This window comes from Balaenoptera musculus, chromosome 12 (assembly GCF_009873245.2).
Source record: "Balaenoptera musculus isolate JJ_BM4_2016_0621 chromosome 12, mBalMus1.pri.v3, whole genome shotgun sequence".
Classification (NCBI taxonomy): Eukaryota; Metazoa; Chordata; class Mammalia; order Artiodactyla; family Balaenopteridae; genus Balaenoptera; species Balaenoptera musculus.
Genome location: NC_045796.1, coordinates 32,440,757 through 32,466,286, shown reverse-complemented (window position 1 = coordinate 32,466,286; position 25,530 = coordinate 32,440,757). Strand labels below are relative to the sequence as shown.

The 25,530-nt window shown below is 39.4% G+C and overlaps 1 protein-coding gene across 23 annotated transcripts in view; it reads right to left on the bottom strand.

Annotated features, from left to right (window-relative positions):
* The window catches only part of EPB41L2 (erythrocyte membrane protein band 4.1 like 2), a 214,412-nt gene that overhangs the window by 49,981 nt on the left and 138,901 nt on the right, over positions 1–25,530 (bottom strand). For all 23 annotated transcript variants that reach the window (XR_005022103.1, XM_036870885.1, XM_036870867.1 and 20 more), the window contains 6 exons: positions 19,482–19,524; positions 14,139–14,214; positions 10,615–10,833; positions 9,142–9,229; positions 4,884–5,036; positions 4,277–4,374 (listed from right to left, as the gene is read on the bottom strand). Coding sequence is in view for 22 of the 23 variants with exons in the window: in XM_036870885.1 (XP_036726780.1) it covers positions 4,277–4,374; positions 4,884–5,036; positions 9,142–9,229; positions 10,615–10,833; positions 14,139–14,214; positions 19,482–19,524 (677 nt within the window). In the remaining variant the exon portion in view is untranslated. The remainder of the gene's footprint in view (positions 1–4,276; positions 4,375–4,883; positions 5,037–9,141; positions 9,230–10,614; positions 10,834–14,138; positions 14,215–19,481; positions 19,525–25,530) is intronic.

The following is a 25,530-nucleotide window of genomic DNA, read 5'->3' as shown; positions in this document are numbered from 1 at the left end:
AATATCTCGTTTCATTAAGTATGATTATTTGGTCCAAAAAGTGCTGCCTAAACTTTCTAATAAAAATCAACACTATTTATAAACCCTCCTATATACAGAGCTTTATGATAATGATAAGATGAATAAATCCTCATTCACATGTTCATGAATAATGTTTTCCTCAACCGGAGCAAAAACGCAGCTGTTTTCAGTGTATATCAAAGGTTATTTATTTGTATTAACTTAAATCATTTATATAAACACATATGTCTGAATTCTTGCTCCAAGCCAGAAGTGCCAAGCAGCAATCCATTACCATTAGTAATTCTTAATATTTATGTCTATTTCTCTGGGAAAGAACATCTAACTCAGGAATGTGTCCCATCAAGTGATGCTGTCCCATGAAGAACACAGCACACAGTGGATCTGTAGGGATGACTAACACCCTTTCTTGCCAACACAATTCTACTCCTTAAACCCCAGGTCCGTAATGAATGAAGTACAACTCCTGATGGCAAGTACTTCCAGACTTATGTGAAAGCACGGTTTTAGTAAATGAGCCAAACTTGTCTGGTATACGACTGAAATTATCTTGCCTTCACTGCCTGATGGAGAGCTGGCAAAACATCTTAACAAAAAAGATAATTCCAGAGCTCTTTGAGAATGTATTAAATAAGAAGACTGCAGTTGACAATTCCAGAATATGGAGAACTCCACCAAAATTTTTCCTATCATTATCCAAAGAAGAGTGGTTTCTTAGAGAGTTCTTTACCGTTCCGAGTATTACTAGCATTTCTGCTCAACTTTTAGAAATCTTCTGCTTAACAAGCAATGAAAAGAGAGTCAAGTCAAGGTAAAGCTACATGTAGTAATACAAGAGGTGCTCCCCCATCAATTCAGGATTCTCAATCATATTAACCCAGGAAAACAACGTGTTAGAATGAGACTGATGAAAAAAGAACTAATACACTCTTGGCTTTAGTCTTGTCATAGAGGGTAGCAGAAGTGTTCCTTGAAACACTTTTCTGCCAACAGATTTTCCAAGGAGACAGAGATGATGCTGCTGAGAAAGCACGATCTGAAGACGTCAGTGCCTCAAACTGTACTTTGGAAAAAGCTCCATATTCTGAAATTAGAAAGCCGGAATACTAGGCATTGAGACCAGAAATTAACTCTTATCTGTGCTCTGTAATCTCTTTCTCTAACAGTGAAGGAAACTGAGGCACTGAAAGATTAAATGTCTCGGCACCCTGATGATGAGTACCAGGGGGCAGGGTGAGAAATGTGGTCGTTTACCATGCACTGTCTCCTGATGGGCTGAATATGGTGGGTTTCCCTACCTTGTAATCCAGCTAGCTATGGTCTAAGAATGCTGTGTAAGAAAGCAGTGATGTACAGAAAAAAGGGTCATTGGCAAGCTCATCAGTGCAGTAATTAAGAAATGCTCATTCTCCTTGAAAAACAAGTTGGCTAAATCGCATTTATTTTATCATCCATTCATGAAGCATGCTCTGTAGGTACTGGGAGATCAACAAGTGGACAAAAAGAGACATTTCTAAAAAATATCTCAAAGGAGAAACATGCATCATGACCCAAAAGGAAATACCCTCTCCACCACAAAATTTTAAAAACTAAACAAAAGACAACAAGTGCTGGCGAGAATGTGGAGAAACTGAGACCCCTGCATACTACTGGTGGGAATACTAAATGGTACAGAAGCTACGTGAGACAGTAAGGAGGCGCCTCAAAAAATTAAAAATAGAACCACCACATGAGCCATCAGTCCCACATCTGGGTATTTTTCCAAAAGATCTGAAATCAGGATCTCAAAGAGATATTAGCATTCCCATGTCCATTATACCACGTCACAATAACTAAGATATGGAAACAACCTCACCATCCATCTACGAATGAACGGATAAAGGAAACACAGGATATACATACAATGGAATACTATTCAGCCTTTAAAAAAGAAGGAAATTCTGCAATATGTAACAGAATGGACCTGTTACACTCTGGAATGTAACATCCTTGAGACGGAATGGCCCATCTCAAGGAGGGACCTTGAGAAGATTACGCTAAGTGAAACAAGCCAGACACAGAAAGCCAAGTACTACATAATTCTACCTATATGATGTATCCAAAATAGTCAAAATTCACAGAATCAAAGACTGGAATGGTGGTTACCAGGGGCTAGAGGGAGGGTACGATGGGGAGTTGTTAATCACCAGGCAAAAAAATTTCAATTAAGTAAGACAAATAAGCTCTAGAAAGCTGCTATACAACACTGTACCTACAGTCAATAATAATATATTATACATTTAAAATTTGTTAAGTGATCTTGCCACAATAAAATAAAATTATTTAAAAAGAAAAAAAAAAAAGACTAGAGGCAAACAGGAGAGTAAGACTGGGTTATCTGGTACCCTTCTGCAGGTTCACTTCAGTTGACTATATCTCAACCAAAGGCCACGTCTTCCCAGAATGAGCAGCTCCATATGAGGATTTTCTCTTACTTCTAGTTTACAAAAAACATAAATCCAAGAAATACAAGGAAAATATTTTAAAGGCAGATATAAGTCATAATGCAAAAGAGGGAAAATCATTAACTAGAGGATTTTTATTCTGTTTATGTCAAACTGAGATAAAGTGCTTTCTTGCCCAACTGGCACTGGTGACCACATACACAAAGTATTAGCTTACAGATTAATTTTCTGATCACAAAGAAATCCTTAAGCAATTAAGCTACAATTAAACAGAAACTAGTACCGAAACAAAAAAGTCTTGACCACAAACATTTATGAGCTTTCTCTAAAAGAATCTTTTTGGTGATTTAAGTCAACGGTAACATGACTCCTCTGAAATGAGTATATCAGAGCAGTTTTGAAAATAAATAGCACACTATGCTACCAGACTAAGAATAATGATGATAATGATAAACATTATTTCATACCAGAAATGGTTCTAAGTTTGTTTCACGTGAGCTATATCATTTAGTTTTCAAAACAACCCTATAATATAGGCACTATCATCACTACCACCATCACACAAATGATGAAAGGGAGAGACTCACAAAGGCTGAGTAACTTACCTACAATCACACACCTAGTATGTGGAGGGGCAGCATTAGACCTTAAGAGTGCAAAGCAAAAACTTTAAAGATGAAGGGTCTAGATATCACAGCTATCTAGACTGCAGTAATAGGAAACTGAGGAAACAGAGAAAAGGAAGATCAGCAAACCACACTTTGCTAAGAAAAGCAATGTTAAAAAGTATGCCCCTGAATAAAAGTATGAACGGAGACAGGACAAAAGCTATAGGAGGCTAAAAGGTCTAAGGAGATCTTCTGGGTTTTTTTGGTTTTTCAGGGAGCAAGACATGGACATGTTTATTGGCCAAAGAACTCATCGAAGCCACCCACTGGGGGCACATGATTTACAAAGCGCAATCCTACGTGAGGCATGAAACAAGGGATCAAGGTAGAGGAATAAAAGTTCTATACATGCTCTTTCTTGAGACAGGAGAGGAAGAAAAGAATGAATGAAGGGAGAGGGAAATGATGCTTAATTATAGACAAAAAGAGAAAAAGAAAAGATGCATGAAACCAAGAATGTTCATGACCCACAGTATCTACTATCAGCATACCCTCCAATGAAGGGCATCTGAGCAGAGGGGCCAGGGTGCCCTGGAGCTCAAGAAGACCAGGAATATTTGTGATGGTGGCACTAGGATCCAGCTGATGTGGGAAAGGATCTCTCTGCAACTGCACCAACCCAAAGCACTGTCTATCTGGATAGTTATGCTACTGAAAGCAACACGTGGTAGCACAGGTATAGAAATGGTGAGGTCGGGACACAGGACTCATCCAGGACCAGGAGACTGGAGGCTGATGTGCAAAAAGGGACAGGGACTTAGTGGGGAGAACACTCCTGACAAAGTAGCAAAGGGACAGAGCACAGGGTTCAGGGTTGGTCTGGCTGGGAAAGAAGTAAGACAGGAGGGAGCTGATAAGAGCAACTAAGTGAAGCCTAAGGTGAGTGACAGTGAGAGAGCGGCAGCCGGGGTGGGAGGGTATGGTGGTGGAAGGGCAGTGGAGTGGGGGACCACTGCAGAGGCAGAGCAGTTCTGAGCCAGGACTAGCACAGCATGGTGACAGAAACAGATACACGAAGAGGGAGAGCAAAGAACCATAAAGCAGTTGTGGCTGGGTCTGCCACGCTATCCATTGCCCCCTCCTAGGATCTAGACGGTACCAAGAGCTGTTTTCATGAATCCCAGGCTGTTTTCTCAAAATTACCTGTAGAAAGTATGATGTTCCACGCACACTTTCCATAACCTTTTCGCTGCCCGATGGTTTGGCAGTTTAAAGCCAATGGTGCTCTCAAACTGTTCCAGCTAGAACAAATCCACAAAACAAATCAACATATCTCTTAAGAGCTGATTAGAAGCTACTGAAAAACATGGATTCAGATATTTCACTAAGAAGTAATTGTTCTTCTTGAAAAAGGGCAAATATCAACTACTGACATACATCAGCTATCCCTCAATATCCACTAAAATTCATTTTACCACCTTCCTATCGATCTTGACCACTTAGCTGATGCAAAGAAAAAAGAAAAATGAGCCCCTCCCCCCGGATGTGGCAGGCACTGACTACTTTCCCTTTTCTGTGAAATTGTGGCTGTTGCTTGTTTTTGTTTTTTTTTAATCAACAGGAATACATATATGCAAGTTTATCATCAAAAACCCTCTTTTTTTTTTTTTTTTTTTTTAACCATGGAGGAATAAATAATAGTTCATTTTCTTAACATTCAATGGAAAAGAATTCTGGTAGCTCGTGGCCATAAAGGAGAACACTGACAAAGCCCAATTAGATATGCCAAGGGCTACATGACTCTGCTTACCTCTGCTGGCCTAACTTTAATGTAGAAGTTACTGCGCTTATAGGAGATTTTCAGGATTTTCGGCCAAGCAAAACGATTGATTCTCAGTCTGTCTTTGTAGATGAGAAGCCCATTAGCACACACGCCCAGCTTGATGTCCACGCCTTCTGAGTCCTGCCAAGCATAAGCCATTTGACTATGGTTAGGGTTGTGAAAGTTATATAGGTAGGGAAGTCAATGAGCCCCCTCAAACCATGATCAGGAATGCCAATTTAACAGGTCTGTATTTCAACTGCAGTGACAGTACACAAGTTAATAGAGACAGTAGGACATACAACACATCTTAAACCTAGATATTCCTCTTGAGGGGTCAGATGTGAGATATGGCAACATGACGACAGGACACAACATTCTTCAAAAGGCCTAACTCATATGCCCTCGAGCTCGGCTGTAAGAGCTAAAAGGGAGGAAAGGAAATAGACTTGAATTTAGACATCCTGAAGATACGGGAGATAAAACGTGTTTCCTAGAGGCTATTCCAGCCCCTGGGGACAGTCTGTCAGCTTACCCTAAGGTGCAGTCAGCCATTTTACTGTAGGCAAATTTATCTCAGATGATTATGCTAGCTAACAGCTGCTAAGTAACACCTATATTCTGGACAACACCAACTCCTCACAGAACATTTCTCTTCTAGGCTGATGGTGTTGAAATCTTTCAATTCTTTCAAGCAGTTTTTCAATAACACTAACTGCTGACATCCCGTTCTCATTACAACATTCCTTTGGCTGGCATATTTCAAAGGACTACAGACTATTCTTGAACTTACTGTTTTCTTTCCTCAGCGTTTTAATTTGGAAAAGATGACAATCTAGAATAATCGCCAGCCTGAAAGATTTTTTTAAAAATCAAATACATTTACAGACAAAAGTAAAAAACTGCCTCCTCACATTTCAAGTAGTGGTTGAAGAGCTAATATATACAATATTCAAATATCTTTAAGAGAAGAACTAGATCTCATTCAAGATACGGAAAATTGAAGATTATTATTCAGAGATATTCACATTTTCAGAAATCATTAACAACACGGCACAAATTCTCACAAAATATGCTGAAACAAACCCCACATAGTCTAGGTTCAAGTCAATAAAACTATAACATTTCAACTGCCTTGTTACTGAGAACAATTTAACGCAATTTCAGTTTTTTAAAAAATAGAAATACAGTACTAGGTAACTGATGCCAATGGCATTCACTGCTGTGACATGTGAACAACTCATATATACGAATAAAATTACATTAGACCATCTGAACAGGTTTAAAAATCTCACCTATAAAGGTGCTTTATTCACCCATATCCTGACAGCCACAGTTCTCTCTAGGAACAGAGTAAAAAGCCAGAGTGAACCAGGTACAGGTGCCTAAGCAACTTGGCACCAGACACAAATGACGTGCTTGCCCAAAATATCACTGGCCAGGGACACAGGGAGCAGGCCAGAAGATTGCCCAAGAGAGCATGTTCTCAGCACAAATAAGGAGGCAACCCTCATCTGAAACATTAAACAAAGCTATCTCTAGTGTGAGGCAATCTTTCAACAGGACATTGAAGCTATTTTATCTGACTGAAAAATAAACACAATCTGGATCCAAGTAAATCAGCTGAGGTCCGATTGTTCCACATATTGTTTTAGAATTATCAGTATTTGTGTGAATAGAAATTACAGATAAAGGGAAAGAAGTTAAAGGGAAAAAAAGCATGCCTTAGTTCTCCATATTTGACTTCTGCCATTCAGCAACAAAGTCAGAAAAATAAACTAATAAAAAAGGAGCATCTTCTCCACCTTGCTCACTGCCTCAGGAAGCTACCCCATGTGGACATCAACAGGATCCCACTCCCACTGACTTCAGCCAATGGAAAGTTCTTGAAGAAGATCAGAGAGAGGGAGGAGGGCAAGGAGGTCAGGGTTTTTAATACCCAGACTCCTTCCTTGTGTGGTCTCATCAGGGTGGCTATATCCTTGACAATCGCGGCTCCTCTCAAGACAGCCCTCTCCACACAGATCTCTCCCCTGGGTTCTGGTAACTACTCTTTGCCTCACCTCCCCCCGACACCCAGAGGGGTTAGGAGAGCTGCTGTTACCAGCTCATGGGCATCAATCTACTCTTGTGGTTTCCTTCTATCTTTGTCAAGAGCCCTTTTATTCAACACCCTCACCTTGTCCTAACATAAGTGTGCCATTAAGGACTCTTCTGACGATAAAATATTAATTAAAAAAAATTTTTTAAATATGATCTCAAGGCGATGAAAAATGTATAAAGGTACAAAACTTTAAACTACATGAAAAGTTCTCTTACATTGCTACAGATTTTTTTCCCATGGGCTACAAATATCTTGCGCATCAGATATTATCTAAGTCCACCAGACGATAAGTTGAATGAATGCGTGTTATTCTGATTTTTTTTAAGTGATCTACTCCTAACCACACCGCAAGAACTGAAATTACACTTATAACAAAAGCAGCAGCTTTTTTACTTTTCTAACATACAACTTCAAAAACAAGAATCCCGAAACCTTCCAGGACTGTCATCTAAGGACTGCTTTCTCACTAATGATCAACAAAAGCAGCAGATGTAAGATTCACGTGTGGCAAGAATAACAGGGTTTAGAGGAGAGATGGGCTCTGGGAGTCCTTCTGATACCAGATCTGCTCTGTCCTCCCTCCCTTATTTCTGTTTGCCTGCTAACCCAGCCTGCCTGTCCCCATCATACAGAGAAATGAGCCACAAGACACTCAAGTGTGGAGGAGATCTGTGTTACCTCCTAGTAGGATTTATCAGCAGACATCACACAGATGGGACCACTTTACACTATGTGGCTTGAGGCAACAAACCAGATAGTGTAACAAGCCATATGCATTCTGTTTTATGTAGTTTTTGTAAAAACAAAAACATCCAACCCTTAAATGAGATAGTGTAAGTGAAAGCACTTTTAAAAATTAAGGGTATACAGCACCTAGTAGTTAAAAATGTTGCTGCCAAAGACTATTTACTAACATGGAGAAGTGTTTATATGAGCAAGTTAAAAAAAAAAAAATTTATGAAATAATACTCATGGTATAATCCCATTTTTAAAATGTGACTTCAACTGCTCAGAGATTTTTTTTTAAAATAAAACAAGAAAATACCAAAATACTAACAGTGCTTGTTTCTGCATAAAGACATTTCAGTCTTTTTATATTTTTCTGTTCACCTCTATCTTCTAGGATGAAGATGTATTACTTTTGTAATAAGAAAAAATATTTAAAGAATAAAGGAAGGCACAGAGGAAAAAGGAGTGCTTTGCAAATATGAAGTACTATTAACACAAAAGCAAGAATTAGTCATCTGAGGCCAAGGGAAGGAAGATACCTTTGGGTGATAGGCTTTCCTAGGGATTTCTCAAATCATATAACCTGGGCTTCCTAAACTTCACCAAGGGACTGACGGGTCCTTTAAAAGCAGGCAACAATAGGTTCCCTCTGCATGTTGAGCCGACTCTGGACGTATTTTTCAAAACCAAATGCATCTTTCATCTTGCCTCTTGTACTCTCCACCTACTGCTCCCGCCCCGACTCTCCCTACTACCTGATCGTCCAAACTAGGATCATGAAGTAGGTGACGCTTGTTACTGGCATCTTCCTCACCAAACCCTGCCTCTCCTCTCAGCTACCTCCATGATTCCATTCTTTCCCCACTGCTCACATGGGACAGAAGGTCTAACTGCCTGAAGCCTGAGCCAGCACAGTTTATCTTACAAGAAGTACAACAGACCTGTAGGGAAAAGCCCAACCCTAGGGCTCCTTCCTCCGGCAGTTTTTCGGAAAGCGGTCACATCCATGCTGCCTTGCCCTGTCATGGTGGCTACGAGCTGCTCTCCTCTCCCAGGACACAGGTGGGAGACGGGGCTGGGACAGAGGCAGCACTTGCAAGAGCAAAAGCTGGGACAGAATAAAGGTAGGACGCAGGGTAAAGAAGGCTGATAAGGTGAGTCTTCCCGTAAGTATATATGAAAGGGTATCAACTTAAAAAGACTGGGAAAAGAAGAAAGAATAAGAGGGAGAATCAATGATCCCTCCCCACAGCCATAAACCCCACCATTAGAAACCCCAAAGAAAGAGAGTCCCTTGGGTGAGGGTGAAGAGCCTTTTCTGAAAGTGAACTAGGCTAGTCTACAACTGGAGCCCTCTCAAAACTTTAGTCAACAGACCGGAAAGAGGCCACTTCTCCGTTACACTCACAGTACCTTGGCATGATGCAGGTCTACTCCATACATGGAAAGCCTCTTGGCATTTTCTAAGAACTGAGAATCAGCTTGTGCTGGAGATAATCCCCTAAGAATCAAAAGAAACAATATTACCTTACTGGTGGATGCAAAGCAAATGTAACCAAAATAGAGAAAGGGGTGCATGAGCTTGGAGAGCTTGGGGTGGAGGGGGTAGCCCAGCTAAATGTGCAGACAAGGAGGAATCAGGGAAGAAGGATCAACTCTCAACGTCCAGCATTTTTCTCTTAAGATCCTCCAATATGAACCTACTCATTGCAAGGAGGTGTCCCCTCCACCTTTACTTACTCTTTTTATCTTAGAAAGTTGCTTTCGTTTTTTTCCACTAGGGAAAAAGCCCCAGCAATAGTGGGTGCAACATAAATTAACTTTAAAAACAAAAGAATAAAAAAATAGAAAGTCATCTCATCTTTCTGAAATAGACAAATTCTCTCCTTAATTTTATTTCACTACGACTGACGATACTAAAGATCAGAAGTACTTGTGCTTGATTTTACACCTGACAGGTCCCAACTAAACAAATCTTAAGCTCCTAGAAAGCAGGGTCCCATTCATTTTCATATTCCCCATGGCATTTCAGCACCTGATATTTCAATTTCAAATTATATAATACATGTCTACTGAACAGACTTGGAATGAAGTTAATAAGAAAATATTTAAAGTCAAATACTGCATGTTTTTTTTAAAGAAAAGTCAGTGAAGGTAGTCTGTTTAAAAACCTCTCATCTCTGAAAGTTCCTTTCAAATCATTCCAGTCAAAATTTTTGAAAACTTCAATTTTGCCATATGGGACAAGTTAGAATTTCGTAGCTGGGAGTTTTTAAAAGCTCATGCTTAAGAGAACCATTTGTTTTCACAGATATAAAAGTTCTCAAAGTGTAACATGGTATTTAAGTAATTAATAACCCTCAGCTAAACCAAAAGTCATCTTCTGTGGATAGAGAAACCACCTGTAGATTTTACTACCCTTACGCCCATTACCACTTACATTTCTGACTCAAATCCTGATGCCTCATTATCTCCCTGGCTTTCTTATCAAATATGGTAATAAAAATAATTAAAAGGCAGAAGAAATGTATAATCAATGCCAAACAAGTACTGGGTATATTTGTCTCAGGTGTGTGTATGTGTGTGCACATGTGTGTGTGAAGGGAGAGGACTGGGAGGAAGGCACAGGAGATAACATAGGGAAAAGTACATTTTTTTAATAAATGAAAACATTTACTCTCATGAGCACAGTTCCTCGTATTACAGGCATAAAGACAATGGAAGCCTGTCTCAATGACTCCAAGTTATCTTGACTAGCACTAGGTGAAGCTCCACAAGGGCAAACTGAATAATCCCATCAACTATGCTCAAATGTCCAGCAAATGCTATAAGGGAAGCCATTTAGACCCACCACGGTCACTCTCTCCAGCAAGCAAGTCTACAGACCTGTGGGTCTTATGCAACTCTGCCACCTTCTCCTCCAGTTCCTTCGTCTGTGTAGGGGCAAACTGGAAGTCGCTGAGGTCATGACTGCCATGCTCTTCTGGGTCACAGTCCCCAAGTTCAGCCTGCAGAGTGTACGACCCCAGGAGGGCGTGCGTCACAAAAGAGCAGGGCAGGCGGCCTGAGGCAATGTCTTCCCGCAGCTGAAGGCACAAGAAGTATCTGTGAGGGAACAGGGGACAAAAGGGTGGGAGAACGGTTAGTTAAGATTGTAGCGCTCATAAATATGATTCTGATATTCCTCTGAAACAAATATATAATACAGGCACTCTTCAAATGCAGAACAAAAAAAGTGTTTTGTAATAAGAAGCCCACCTTCCTCCATGGACTCCTAAACTTGTGACTTATTTATAGAAAATGCATCTAGAGGGCAAAGTAATAGAGTGGAAATTCTGAATTGCTATTCAGGCAACAGTGTATTTTTAATTTTTACTGTTACAAAAAAAGAGTTTTGTGACTGCAGGTGAAACTCTAATCACTTAGTCTCCTTGGATTTAAAACTGTAATCAAAATTAGCATGCTCTTCAAAAGCTATAAAGACTAATAAAATTTAAGAAATAGCTACAGTTCTTCAGGATTTACATGAGAAGCTAAGGTCACCCACCCTTTATCCTCTCCATGTTTTTCATACTAATTTCTTTTCCTGAGACCCTTTAACAACAATCATAAGTCAGTCTCTACTTGGAAGTCCGTACTTGCCCACTTACCCCATCTAAAGAGGCAGCTAATTCAGTTTACAGTAGAAAAATCATGGGCTTCAGAGCCTGGCAGAGCTGCCCATGTGACCTTGAGCAAGCTAATTTACTCGCCTAAGTCTAACTTTCCACCTGTAAAATGGGAAGAACTCTATTTCCCTTTAAAGATGAGGGTAAAAAATTAGATAATATAAATAAAAGACATTGCATGGTACCTGGCAATCGATAACTAGTAGCCATAATCATAATAATATTATTATTAGTTATAATAACCATCATTCAGTGTTCCAAGTGGATTATTACAGTTATAAAAGATTCTGGCTTTTACTAAATAACATGCAGAAACGCGTTACTTATATTTTATGAGGGTTGGGGGGGATCCCCCATCAACTCCTTTTGTTAACATTTGAAAACCTCATTTCTACTCTTGAATTGAATTGAACCACTTGCTAAGGTTACCACTGACTCCTCCCAAGAAAATGGTAGCGCCCTCCCTCATCCTTGAAGAGACTGCCATTCCTATTGGCTGGTGGCTTCTTCCTGTGGATGCTTTTGCCTGGCGGGGGTGTCATGGCTCCGCCCTCCTTTTGCCTCTACCCCCCATGTTCAAAGGGGCACGCTGCCTGTGGTCCAGGGCTCTTGCTGTTGGGTCAGAGAGCATGTCCCAGAACATGGCATCAGCCATCCCCCAGTTACACCTGTATTACCTACCGCCCAAATCTCCTGTCAGGCAGGGCAGGGATTCTGTTTATCATCATCATAAGCCCACACTTATTAGCAAAGTACTTGCCACATGACAAGTGCTCCATAATTTTCTAAGAATGAAACTCATCTCACTATCACTACAGTCTGAGTAATTTTAAGCACTGCAGTAGCTCTCTCTCCGAGGAGAATTATGTGTTTCCTTGACCCCTAGAACACCATGAGCATCACCGCTTTATTTTAGCAAATTAAATTTTAAACTACGATTCCACGTTATCCTCAAATTCTCTAGTTCTAATCAAGAATATCACTGGTTCTCCACATTTTACAGCACTGTTAAGACCTAAACACAAAGATTCCATCTATTACTAAAATCTTGTTGCTCCTCCTTATATTAGTATATCTACTTTTCACATTGATCCTTTCTTCTGTCTTTAAAGCCTACGGCTAAGGCCCAAAAACTTCAAACAAAAGCCGCAACGACCCCCTGAGTTTCCCAAGTCCATCTCCTTCATATGGCAGGACAGATCATTCTTCAGACATAATTCTGAACTGTGTTCTTGCCCTCCTCAAAAGCCTATCCCACCTTCTAGATGTTCACTCAAGTCATAGTGAAGATTTCAATCGTAATATTTAGGCTGCAAAGCTACAGGCTGGTCTCAGGCTTTTAGTTAGCTCACTAGACTACTATTTCATTCTCCCCCAAACACGCAGGGAGACTGTTCAAGGTCCCTCTAAAAGGAAAACTAAAGCACTTTACCGATGCTACAAAGTTGCAATCACCAAAGGATTATCATCCCCAAATGAATCACTGCAAGGAGGAATGTATGTACAAAGAGGGCGCTGGGTCACAAAGCCCCAGTTGTGTGCACTGTTCAAAGGCCCTCCCGCAGTGAGGCTCTGTATCCTACTGCACGGCAACCTGTCAAGTTTCATGCTCTAAGCAGCTCACTGTGTAGTTTACAAAAGCTGCTATTTATTATTTACTAGCTGAAGCTAATTCAATCAAAACTTAATTAGTATCAGTAAATCCTTATTCAGCAATAACTAGTAAAGGGGGGGAAAAAAGGCCTTGTCGTTTATCCAATCTTGGAAAAAAATCTCCATTATTCCTAGTTCACATGGATATCATGCACTTGCTTAAATATCTGCCCAACTTCACATCTGACGACAAAACTGGCCTATCAGAAAACGTCAAGGACACAGGAACCGCCGGAATCAAAAACAGTCTTTAGCTAACACCCTCTAATTTTCCAAAAGTATATATACAGAATGCAGTTTTCCTTGGCCAGGTAAATAATCTTTTAAAAATATATACAAATCACTCTATAGACCTACTCTTACCAAAGTTAAGAATTCCAATCGCTGATACCCAGCTTAACAGGGCTAAGATATCAAGGTACTCGTGGACTCTAAATGTTCCTTGTTCCCATTCAAATACTTAGTCACTCTCAAAATCAGTAAAGCACTCTTGCTCCTAAACTGAAACTTTATTTGCAATTTAAGCATGTGTCTGTATTGTCCAGATAATCTCAGAGGAGATGGAAATGAAATAGCTACTGATTCTTACATAAGAAAGCCTACCTTGTTAGTTTTTTATCCTGGGGAGCAGGTGTGTGTGTGTATAAAAATTACAGTTCAAGACACTTCCAAAAATTAACTTTTAAAAAGTTTTTCATTTTTCTACCTTTATATAACGTTTGTAAGCTGAGATTAGTACACAGGCACACGTGGGTTACACAATAAAAACTATCTTAGTATTAAAATCTGAAATATTAAATACCAGTGATTTTTTGAAAGTATAACATAGGAAACAAAGTTGCTGCAATTTTAAAAAAATATTCCATTACTCGAATATAAATGGGAAGTTAAAGAAAAGTGAATAAAATTTCTGAAACTAGAAACATTTCAAACTATTTTGGAATATCCACTTCCAAGGAAACTTCTAAAACTCAGCTTAAGAAAAAGTGTTTTGGTTTTAATCCTAAAATTACCACCATTCCCCCCCAGGGCACTGAAATAAATGAGAGCTGTAAGTAAAGAATCATTTTTAGTATAAATGTAAAGTACCTGGTGATATCTTCAGTCAACTGAGAAGGATCAGGAGGATAAAACTTCACATTAAAGCTGAACAGCCAAGGAAGATCTGTAATTATTAAAGATCATGATTATTTATGCAACCAACACAATCACCATTTATACTGATAAAACTTAAAGGTCAATGTTCAAATAGTATAGATCAGTCATGCTATAAATCAATTTAGAGAATTTTTTTTAATTTAAAGAAAATATCATTTACAAAACAAAAATGAAGTGAAAAATAAAGTAAAAATCAATTCCATAAATAACCCATCATCAAAGAATAACAGGTTCACTTTTTTTTTTTTCCTTAGATTCCATATACATGTGTTAGCATACTGTATTTGTTTTTCTCCTTCTGACTTACTTCACTCTGTATGACAGACTCTAACTCCATCCACCTCATTACAAATACCTCCATTTCTTTTTATTTTCTAAAAAATCCCCCCCCCAAAAATAGACTGTTTTTATACGTATAACTGAATCACTTTTCAGTGCACCTGAAACTAACACAACACTGTAAATCAACTACACTTCAATTTCAGAAAAAGAAAAAAAAAATCATATTCCAGAAAAGAAGAATAGGTCGTTTTAAACTCTGTATTTGCTTTCTGGGGGAGGAAATATGTGAATATGGTCTGGAAGGGTGTAGGGTGACTCTTCTCCCTCAGCTACATGATTCCCCCTGGCGACAGCCACTGCCGACCGTTGCTTGTGCGTTTTCCACAGGTTTTGTGAAGAGCTTCTTAATAAGTGAAGCTTTCACTGTGGAGAACAAATTCCTATAACCTGGCTTCACAGTTACTTGCAGAAACGATCGTCTTCCCTCTCCTCCTGATTCCAGCCAATCCCCGTTATCACCTGCACGTTTCCATTGCGTTATTCCATTCTCACTGCAGCCTTGATGCCAAGGCCCCTTGCTCCATACCCTCCACCATGCTGTCACTCAAGGCGGGGACAAGCCATGGAATATCTGGAAACTCCAGGCACCGGGATTTTAACTGCAAGAGTCAGAAGGGGTCCACCCTTTGCAGGTATCTTGCTGTAATAACAGCTGGCGGCTCTCTGTGACCCAGGACTTTATGAAGATGACAGAAGGAAGCATCGAGAATGCTTGAACCCACACTAGTATTTTTCTTTCTGTGACTGGCTAGTTTCACTTAGCATAATGTCCTCAAGATCCATCCATGTTGTAGCATGAGTCAGAATTTCCTTTCTTCTTAAGGCTCCGCAATATTCCATTGTATGCATACACCACATTTTCCTTACAGAGCTAGGATTTTAATCCAAGTTCGGGAGGCTCCAGACCCCATGCTCCGTAAACCATGTTCCCTGGTCAGTGCAGCCACTGCCAAGGACACCAGCTTCCTCCTCGGCAGCCCCAGGTTCACTTTTTAATAAACATTTACTGGTATGTCAACAAATGTTTTATATGGTGATCTAATATGCAAAAATTTTAATATAAACTTCATGTAATAGTTCTGAGATAAGATTTGTTTTAACGACAGGATCTCTAGATGCCAAATAGTCTCCACACTTTAAAAAAAAGAGGGCTTCCCTGGTGGTGCAGTGGTTAAGAATCTGCCTGCCAATGCAGGGGACACGGGTTTGAGCCCTGGTCCGGGAAGATCCCACAAGCCGCGGAGCAACTAAGCCCATGTGCCACAACTACTGAGCCTGAGCTCTAGAGCCCGTGAGCCACAACTACTGAGCCCGTGCGCCACAACTACTGAAGCCCACGTGCCTAGAGCCCATGCTCTGCAACAAGAGAAGCCACTGCAATGAGAAGCCCCTGCACTGCAACAAGAGTAGCCCCTTCCTGCCGCAACTAGAGAAAAGCCCGCGCTCAGCAACAAAGACCCAACGCAGCCAAAAATAAAATAAATAAAATAAATTTATTAAAAAAAAAAGAAATTTAGGATTTCTATATTGTTGGGGCAAGAGGAGCAATGATCAAATGACCACTATAACTATTCAAGAAATGATTAATGGGCTATTGGAAGGGAGAGAGTGATAAAATGCAACAATACTTAAAGACAATACAAATATTTCCCAGGTTTTATAAATTAGGCTTAAGAATACTCATACAGTGAATACAGTAAACAACCATGCCATAATGACTTAACGAAGGTTAAAACACTGCTATTTATACATTACCATTTAACTTATGTTTGATTTATCATGCTTCAGTGGCTTTAAAAACAAATCAACAACAACAACAAAAAAAACCACTCAACTCTGGGGACAGGGCAGGTATTATTTTCGTAAAGGGATCAAAATAATTCCAACGGTCTGAATCCAGAGTTATACTCAAAGTTCATGGCATTTCCAAATAAAAACATAAAAAGTGTGTGTGTGTGTGTGTGTGTGTGTGTGTGTGTGTGTGTGTGTGTGTGTGTGTTATTTCATTTCACACATATTTGAAGGGCTCACAGTTGCTTTCATTTAGGGACTTGAAGAAAAATTTCTTGAATCCCATTCTCTTGCTCAATGGGTCATTTTGTTCTTTTCTCACCGTAGACACACTAACTTTTCTCCCACTCATAAGTCAATGAAGAGTTATTGAATAGCTACTGTGAATACACAGAACTCTCGCTGGATTTTGGCTCAATACATCATTATTCTACTAATAACGCAAACCTGCCAAATTTAATAAAAAGATTTAAGTTCCCTCTATACATTTAAAACATCATAAAAAAGATATAGAACTTTCTTGAGTATTAAGAGACATGCCATTTCTTGGCCAGTAGCACCAGGTTGGCTGTGATGCATATGTACTTCTTCAAGGTAATTACTAATGCATAATTAAGCAAAGTCATCACAGGATTATCATATCTTTTCTTAATGGATCTTTATTTATTTGTTTCCTAGGTATTAACCCCAGCACATGCTTACCTGGATATGACAACAGGGATAAGTTTCTAATAGAACACATATTTCAGGTTCTATTTCCAATTCTAAAGTTGATAAAGTTGTACCAATAATGCTAAACTTTTTATTTAGTTATATATTATTATCATTTTTACCTAGCTATATAAACAGTCTAGCTATGGATTGTTTATATATTAATACAGGCAAGCCTAAGATATATTGCCTTATATATCTATATAGTCTTATTTGTGTACATTTGAGAAAATAAAGATTTTTAGACAACTTTTACACAGAAACTGATAGGCTGTCAGTTGTCACAAGTAACTCAAAAAAGATTAATGTTTACCTCTGTTAACTGAATGACAATAAATCACAGCAGAGGTTGGGCTAAGATAGAACAAACAGTTCTTTCATCCATTTTAACACAAGCAGAAAGAAAGAGGTAAAATGCAACAGCTAAAACTTCATTTCCTCAGCCTACTTTCATGATCAGGACGGTACAGGATTCCATTTAGGGAACTAGCTCCAATAGTTTGAAAATGCCAAATCCTGTGTTACTGTTATTCCTCTTGCCAAACCACAAGGGCAAAAGTCCTGAAATAACTCTAAAAAAAAACTTCACAAATAATCAAAATGTAAGATCGTGATTCATAATCAGCAAGAAAGAGTCTTGCCTTCCAAAAGTTAGGATAGCTCCATGACTCTGAAGTGAGTAGCACACAAACATAATCCAACAAAAGCCAAAGCAAAACTATAGGAAACAAATTCAATGGAACATCAATCATGTTTCAGAGGTTATCCTGTTCCGTCCATGGTTTGGGTCACTTGGCAAGTAGGGTTTCAGAGAAAGTGAAAGAACCAAGCATCCATACCTTTTTGAATTCACGCACTTGGCAGAGTTTTAACAACCGCGGAAGGGACTAGAGAAAGTTCCGAAGCTTTCTGGTACAGTTTCTTCCATAATGTAAGCATAATGTATCTCTGTCTAATTACTCCTTTTCTTTACTTTCCCCCTTTTCTATTATGAAGCAAACACGAATGGATGAAACACCAAGATAATAAATGCAGGGCAGAGGGGTGGGGGAGGGAGGGAGGGAAGGATGGAAAGCCAGGGAAAATAGTCAGAAGATAGGGTGACCAACCACCCCAGTTAGCACTAAAAGTCCCACATCCTGAGAAACCCCTCAGGCCCTCAGTCCTGGGCAAATCAGGAAGGTCACTCTAATCAAAGATATTTAAAAAATGAAAAGAAAGATGAGTCTACAAGGAGAGGAGATAGGAAAAATAAGGTATACACTCAGTAAAAAAAAAGGAGAGTAGAGAAGGAAAGAAATGATAGGAAAACTCCCAAAAGTATTAATAATTTGAGAGAGAAAGAAAAAGAAATAAAGAAAACAAATGTGGAGAACTGAAAATGAGATGGAAGGTAGACAGAAAGGAACAGAAGGGAAAAGCATAGATGTGTTCCAGTGTTTTGACGTTGGGAATAATAAACAAGTAGGGAAATGAAACCAACAGTGCAAAGAGCGTCCTGCAGGCTGGCGCTCAGGGAAATGGCTTCTCCCTGGACAGCTCTGGGGCCCACCGTCCAAAGGGCTGGTAAGAATTTTGTTCTCTTGTCTAAACAGTCCAGCTGTTTGTGGCTCCCTCCCTTTTCTGCTTAAGTCATTCACAGACCCTGAAGTAAATTAAGTAGCCAGATCCCCTATCAGAGATTGCTCTGAGGTGATAATGATTCGTGATGCAGATATCACAAAACCAGCCACAGGAGGGAACTGAAGCTGGTTAGATAGAGTGGGACACATGAGTCACTAAGGGAGACGACAGTAAGAACAAAAGGGGAAATGGAAGAAACGGACAAGCAGAACTAAGAACAAACCCAGACTCAGAGCACAAAACGTGGCCACAGGAGGAGAGGAGGCAAACACCTCAGAGGACCTGAAGGATCATTTTGCATGCCCTTCACTCCTCAAACCCTCACTCCAGGACATCCAGAAACAGGGCATCCATGTGCCTCTGGAGCCAGAGGTATGCTTACTAATTAAACTAATTGGACACACGGCCAAAATCAAGTAGACAAAGCAAGAGTAACAGGGCTCTCTTGGGTACATTTCATATAAAAAGGGAAAGTTACAGAAAAGCAGCTTCTCATACTTTTCCCCAGAGATAAAGATCAGGTGTTGCTTCGCAGTGGTAGACACTGTGAGGGAATATTTAAGAAGAGGAGTCTATAACCTCTTGACCAGTAGAGGAGTCCCTAAGCCACGACCAAAATAAACAGTCATGATTCTACAGAAACATTGTTGAGTCTCAACTTCCTACATGATATGAATGCAAAATAGAGCTGATCATTCTATCACTATCTTATTCTAGTTTACATTCCTGTGAATTTTAGTAAAGATAGAAAAACATAGATGTAAAGATTAACTTGATAACTTCAAAGTATGATGATTTAATACTCACTTCGCAGCTGTCTCTTTATTTCTTTTGCGGGATCTAGCCAGTTCTGCAGGGGGAGAAAAAAAAGGTTAATTAACCCATAGGAAATAGTCCAGAGTCCAAAATGGAACAGTTTACAGTTCACGTACTTATTTAAGTGTAAACATTTTAACGAAGTCCTATGCAAACAGCTACTAGCATTCCACTGGGCTCAGCACTGATTTGTTTTTGAATGCGTGTTTGTGTGTGTGTTATAAATAAAATATTAAAACACTTTAAGGGGGGGTCTCTTGGGCCTCATTTTCTTGGATGTGAAATCAAACATCTACCCAAATGACGAGACATAATACATCTGCATCTAGTCTTTATTCTATAGTAGTACTGCCAGCAAACAGCCCCTGTGGACACTGAAATGAGAGTTCAGTCAAGGACAATAATTGGCTCTTATTCATGGATAAAATGTGAATTGGAAACTATTGGTTAAAAGTACACATACCCCCATCAAACACAATTATCTCAACTCCTAAAGCCAATTCCTCCTTAAACTTTGTTTTTGCCTGCAACTGTACAACGCCATGGAGAAGTACTGTCAGATTGGAGCCAGTATTTTCCTTCCTGGAAGATTTAAACATCCTTTTAAAACTTCATTCCAAGTTGAAAGTCACAATCATAAGGAACTCCCTTTCACTTTTCCTTTATTTCCACCCTTTGAGAAAGTTAAAAAAGATTCTAGGAAACCACTATAATATCTTAAAGCGAAAAAGACCAAATTTGAACTACTAGGTTCAAACCCTCTAAGGACATTAAATATTTGTTTTTTAAAGCTACAGGCAAAAGATGTATCCAATAAAAAAAAATTTGCATATGTGTGTGTGTTTATGTATATGTTTTTTTTTATACTTCTCCTACCTTATCCTCAAGTCATTATTAAAGTTCACTTTATCTTCACTAATAGAACAATTACATTTTTGAGATCTATTAAACTGACTCAAATAATTGGCTTTAGAATAAATAAGTTTCATTCATTCTAAAAGCATCCCAAATCATGTATTATAACATCTGTGTTTAAACAGAATTTTATTCAGATACGTAAAGCAAACAATTAAAATGTTTACTGCTACATAGAAAATTATAACCTACTATCGTAACAATATGTTGAATGGGTACAACGGAACATTAAGTTACACACTATTAAGAAGTAGTAACAACAGGATGCTTTGAAAGCAAAGCTGCATAGACCCCCCCCATGGGTCTTACTGGACCATTCAGGGCTTATACTCAGGGCAGCAAGGATCCAAGGTGTGTATGGCCCTGTTCTAACACTGGCTATATTCAACCCTCTCAACAAAGAGTTACCAGAGCTTGGTCTAAGTTTCATAGCACTGGTGGCCCAGCTGCATGGCCCACTGATGTGCAGGGCCAATGGGACCCTCTCACGGTACCTCCAGTGCTGCGTCAAGGAGCAGCTCTACTTCTCCCCCGAGAAGAGAGCCTGGCATTCAGCTTCCCGGCCCCGCAGCAGCTGTCCACGCAGCAGCTGGCTCCCAAGTGGCGGGCTATCACGAGGCACAAGGATGAGAAAAACGCATCGTTCAGCCTCTGGCCCAGACAGGGGAGCGGCTGGCGGAGAGGGAAGGAGAGTCAAAAGTGTTGTGGTATTTCGTCCAAGGAAGTAACAACCACAGCAAGAAAAACTGAATCAGACACAACTCGTGCCAAACTGAAAAGGAAAAAAATCCCTCAGAACGTGAGCACAGAAGAAAGAAGAGAGGGGAGAGGAAACTACTGGTCTTGTTAAAGGCCTAGACACACCCTTCCAAATCCCCAGTTTCACTGTGTGACAATTGGTATAGATGTCTCTCACAGAACAGCAAAAAAAAAAAAAGAAAAGAAAAGACCTCTCTGTTCTCAGAGGAAGAGGGTGGAAGCAGCCTCATCTTCTGTAACCCCAAGGAGTAACCCTGTGTCCCAGCCACCGGCACTGCCTCGTACAAGTCACCCGACAGTTTCTGCACAGCACGCAGAGAGTCAGTCTGGCTCTGCAGACCCAGGAGTATGAGTAATAAGTTTCTGTGTGCCAGCCAACCACATTCAGACTCGCGGTCATTCTCGGGCCACTTTCCACAACATTGCCAGGCACAATATTAAGACCAAAGCGGCTTATTCTCTTTATTTCAGAGCCCATCCAAAAACTGAGTGGGCAGAGTTTACCCGATATGATCAAACAGCGGCAGCAGAGAGGACTTGTTGCATCCACCGACCTCGTTTGCCCTTTGGTACCCATCTGCTAACCACACCCACTTCCACACTGTGAACTCCATTCTCACCCAGGAGTAAGGAGATCATTGCAAGGCCAGGATAGACCATTATTCCCTGCATCCTTCACAGGACTTGGCAGTTCTAGGCAACCAGTGTAAGTACTAAATTAACACCTGTTGGCTGGTGGCCCACTGCTTGTCTCCTCCCTTCCCATGCTGTGATCAATTTAAAAGACCACAGGTTATATTATTTGTCTTAGGTTTATTTTTATTTGAATAATTAGCTCCAATGAGCACTTAGATCATGAGTGGGATACAATTTTATTGCCTAGGGTCATAAATTCATAAGTAAAAATACCAAAAATGCCTTAACATGACTTTTAAAAGAAATATCAGTCTATTATCTGCATTATCAATTATAAGTAAATAGTAGACATAAAACTCTTTTTAACAGATAAATAATAACAAAGAATTTCTTGGTTCTGACACTTGAGGAGTGCTGGGTGGATCAAGAAGCAGATGCAAAAAGATGGAAAAAGCCATCAGAGAATGACATAAATGCACACACTCACACACACCATGACAGATTATAGTGCACCATTCCCATTTTTTAAAGATTTGGCTGCCACATACATAGACTTTGGAATCAGAACTACATGGAGTCAAATTCTGGCTTTCCACCAACTCTGTGACCTTGGGCTCATTCCCTGTCTTCTTTAAGCCTCGGTTTCCTCAACTTCAAGATGAAGATCATATCATCTACCCCATGGGGTTGTTCTCTTCAAACATTCATTCAAATGCTTCCTGAAGAGTAAGTACACATGCAATGGACTTTATCTAGTGCATTTAATAGTAGATGTTTTTTGGCAATGATAAAATTAAATTGTTCTATCACCTTTCAGTATATATCCCTTCTTCACATAATTTTTTATTTCCAAAGGAGATATATTACATATATTAAAGAAGTTAATATTTATGTGACTACTTCTACCCACAAAAAGTTAATAAATCAGACTCTGGATTCAAAAAATACACGCACTGTAGTCATGGGCCAGATGAGATTAAAAATCAGACCCCTTCTCCCTAGAGAATCCTATCACAGCCTTCCAACAAAAGTAAATTAAAATTAAAATGTGGTCCTAGAATGTCAGTGTTATTAAATCACCCTAGAACATGAAATCAAGAGTCTGTGAATCAGCTGGGGGGGGGGGGAAATGTTACATCTTTATCTTCATTAACCTTCAGCTGAAATTTAACATTACTATTAATTATGAATGTAGGGGGAAAAACAAAAAAAACCTGGCTAATATCAGCAGTGCCTTTAGCTTTGTCACTCATAGGAATCAAATCTATTTCCACAGCACATTACAGTAGTTGCAGATCTTAAAATATCATTTATGCTAATCAATATTTTGAAATCACAGTAGGGATTAGATATTAATGATGAATTTATCCCAATTTTTTAAATTAATATGTTGAGAATGTTATTTATTGGCTTCCTTCATAGGCCTGTTTTTTATAATCATACATTTCAAACACTGTTCTGAGAAGCAGCCCACAGAATTCACCAGACTGTTAAAGGAATCTAGGCACAAAGAAAAAGTTAAAACCAAAAACCTGCCTTGGAAGGTTAGAGAAAAAATTTTTAACTAAGCAGCAAACAGCTATACACATTTTTTTTTTTTCACACTTAAGTCTTTCTGTCAGTTAATTAGAGAAGCTCCTTAATCCTGGTCTCTTACCCACTGCAAATCTGAGGGCGGAACAGTCTTTGTTAACACCAAGTCTTCTGGTATTTCCCCATAATATTTTACTGGTTCTCAGAAAAAGTGTTAAATAAAGGTGATTCTCAATTATCTTCCAACAACAGAAACATCTAGAAAAATATAAAAGCTTGATGATGAATCACTATATTTATATTCATAGGATGTTGGTGTTAGAAAAAACCTCAGAGACTATATGGTCCAAATGTCCAGGCTGACTGCAAACAGCCTCACTCCCACCTAAGAGGCTATGAGTACCAGAACATCCTGCCACCCCGAGCCACTTGGGTTATTAGGGCCCCCTACTTTCTTGGCTTTCTTGACATCCCAAACTCCTATAACTCTCTCTGCCACCTCAAAAGAGCATTTATCCCCTCGATCAGTGCTTCTCAAGCCTAAAGGTATATGTGAATTACCTGAAGATCTAGTTAAAATGCAGATTACAAGTCAGTAAGTCCAGGGTGAGGACCCGGAATTCCTCACTGCTAACAAGCTTCTGAGTGACAGTGCTGCTGGGCCCTGCACCACCATTTGAGTAGTAGAACCAGAGCTTTCTTTTTGTGTAGAAATTCCTGTCTTTAACGGAAGTCAAATGTAGAGAGACATTTTTCAAGTCCTTTAACTGGCTTGTCAGGAAGACCTCCAGCCTTCACCGGTTAAATATTCTAATTGTTGACGGCCTCCTGCAGAAAGCCCCTAGCAGGTGACTGCTTCCTCCCCATCACACTAAACAGCTGTATCAAATAATGTCAAGAGCCACAGTCTTTTTATTCCACAGAAGTGCTAACCACTTTCACCTGGCAAACATGAGCACTCAGGCCCATCGACCGGCAGCATCTCATCAGCAGTCTGAACATGCAGCCAGCTGCCTGTCTGGGGCCACTGGCCACACTAGATATAGAAAACAGCTCAAGATACAGTCACAAAATCTATCTTCTAATTCCCTCCTTCCCAAAAATATCTATCTCACCTAATTCTCCTTCAGGGTAGGTGCTAAGACCCCAGAGTTAGAAGTTTTTCCAAATGCCTAGCCATGCCTTCAAAATTGGTGCTTGTCAATTTTGCCAGGTGAGAGAAATTAAACTTAATCCAACACACACCCTATTACCAAATGTTAAAAGCAAAGAATAACTTTGTCTAAAATCTGCATTTTCCTTTAAGAATTTAGAGCACTGAAGCAGATCCCCTTTATTATACCTCTGTCTAAATTAAGTCTAAGAACACTGCCATCACGTTGGTGTTGGCAGAAACCTTACAGGCCCTCTGTTACAGTGAAACAATCACTATGCATCTGGGAGAACATGATTCCAACACCTGTCTGCAGTATTATAAGGTGTAACTGGATTGAACATAGAATTTTATTGAAGAATAGTTTATATGTGACAAACAGTTTAATACGAGAGTTTTTAGTTCTAGTTTCTGGGGGAGGAAATGGTCTGGCCATCAGAGAAATGCGTTTATCAATTTTCATAAAGTTAGCTGTGGATATCAACTACACTTCAAACAAGCTCCCCTTTCAATATGACTTGAAGCAAAATGACATTAAAAACCCTGGGCTAGAGGCCAAACTCTGTTAACATCAAAAATTCAAGACAATATTTTCCCTTTAAAGATAGTCCAAAATCCTTAATGATGGTTCCATTTAGACATGAATACAAGAACTATATGGACGGGGAATTCTGTGTATAAAAGAATAACAGGTAGCTTGATTTCACATATTTCTAACGAAATTTTCCATAGTGAAGTTTAATGAGTTCTCTACAGACATTAAAAAGTTCTAACACTAATAATGATAGATTTTCATACTCAAGAGTAAAGTGGAAGGCTTCCAACCATGAGAGACACAGCACTACACTAAAATAAGATGAGATATTCCTTTCCATGGAAAATTTTCATACAAATAACCATGGCTTTACATTGCAATACGTTGAAATGATCAGTGACTGAAAACGTCCATAAATATAGATAATATTCAGCATTTTAAAAAGCAGTTTAAATCCTATTTCCTATAGTATCCTATTGTTGAAATTGCATGAGTTGAGTTGGTGCGAT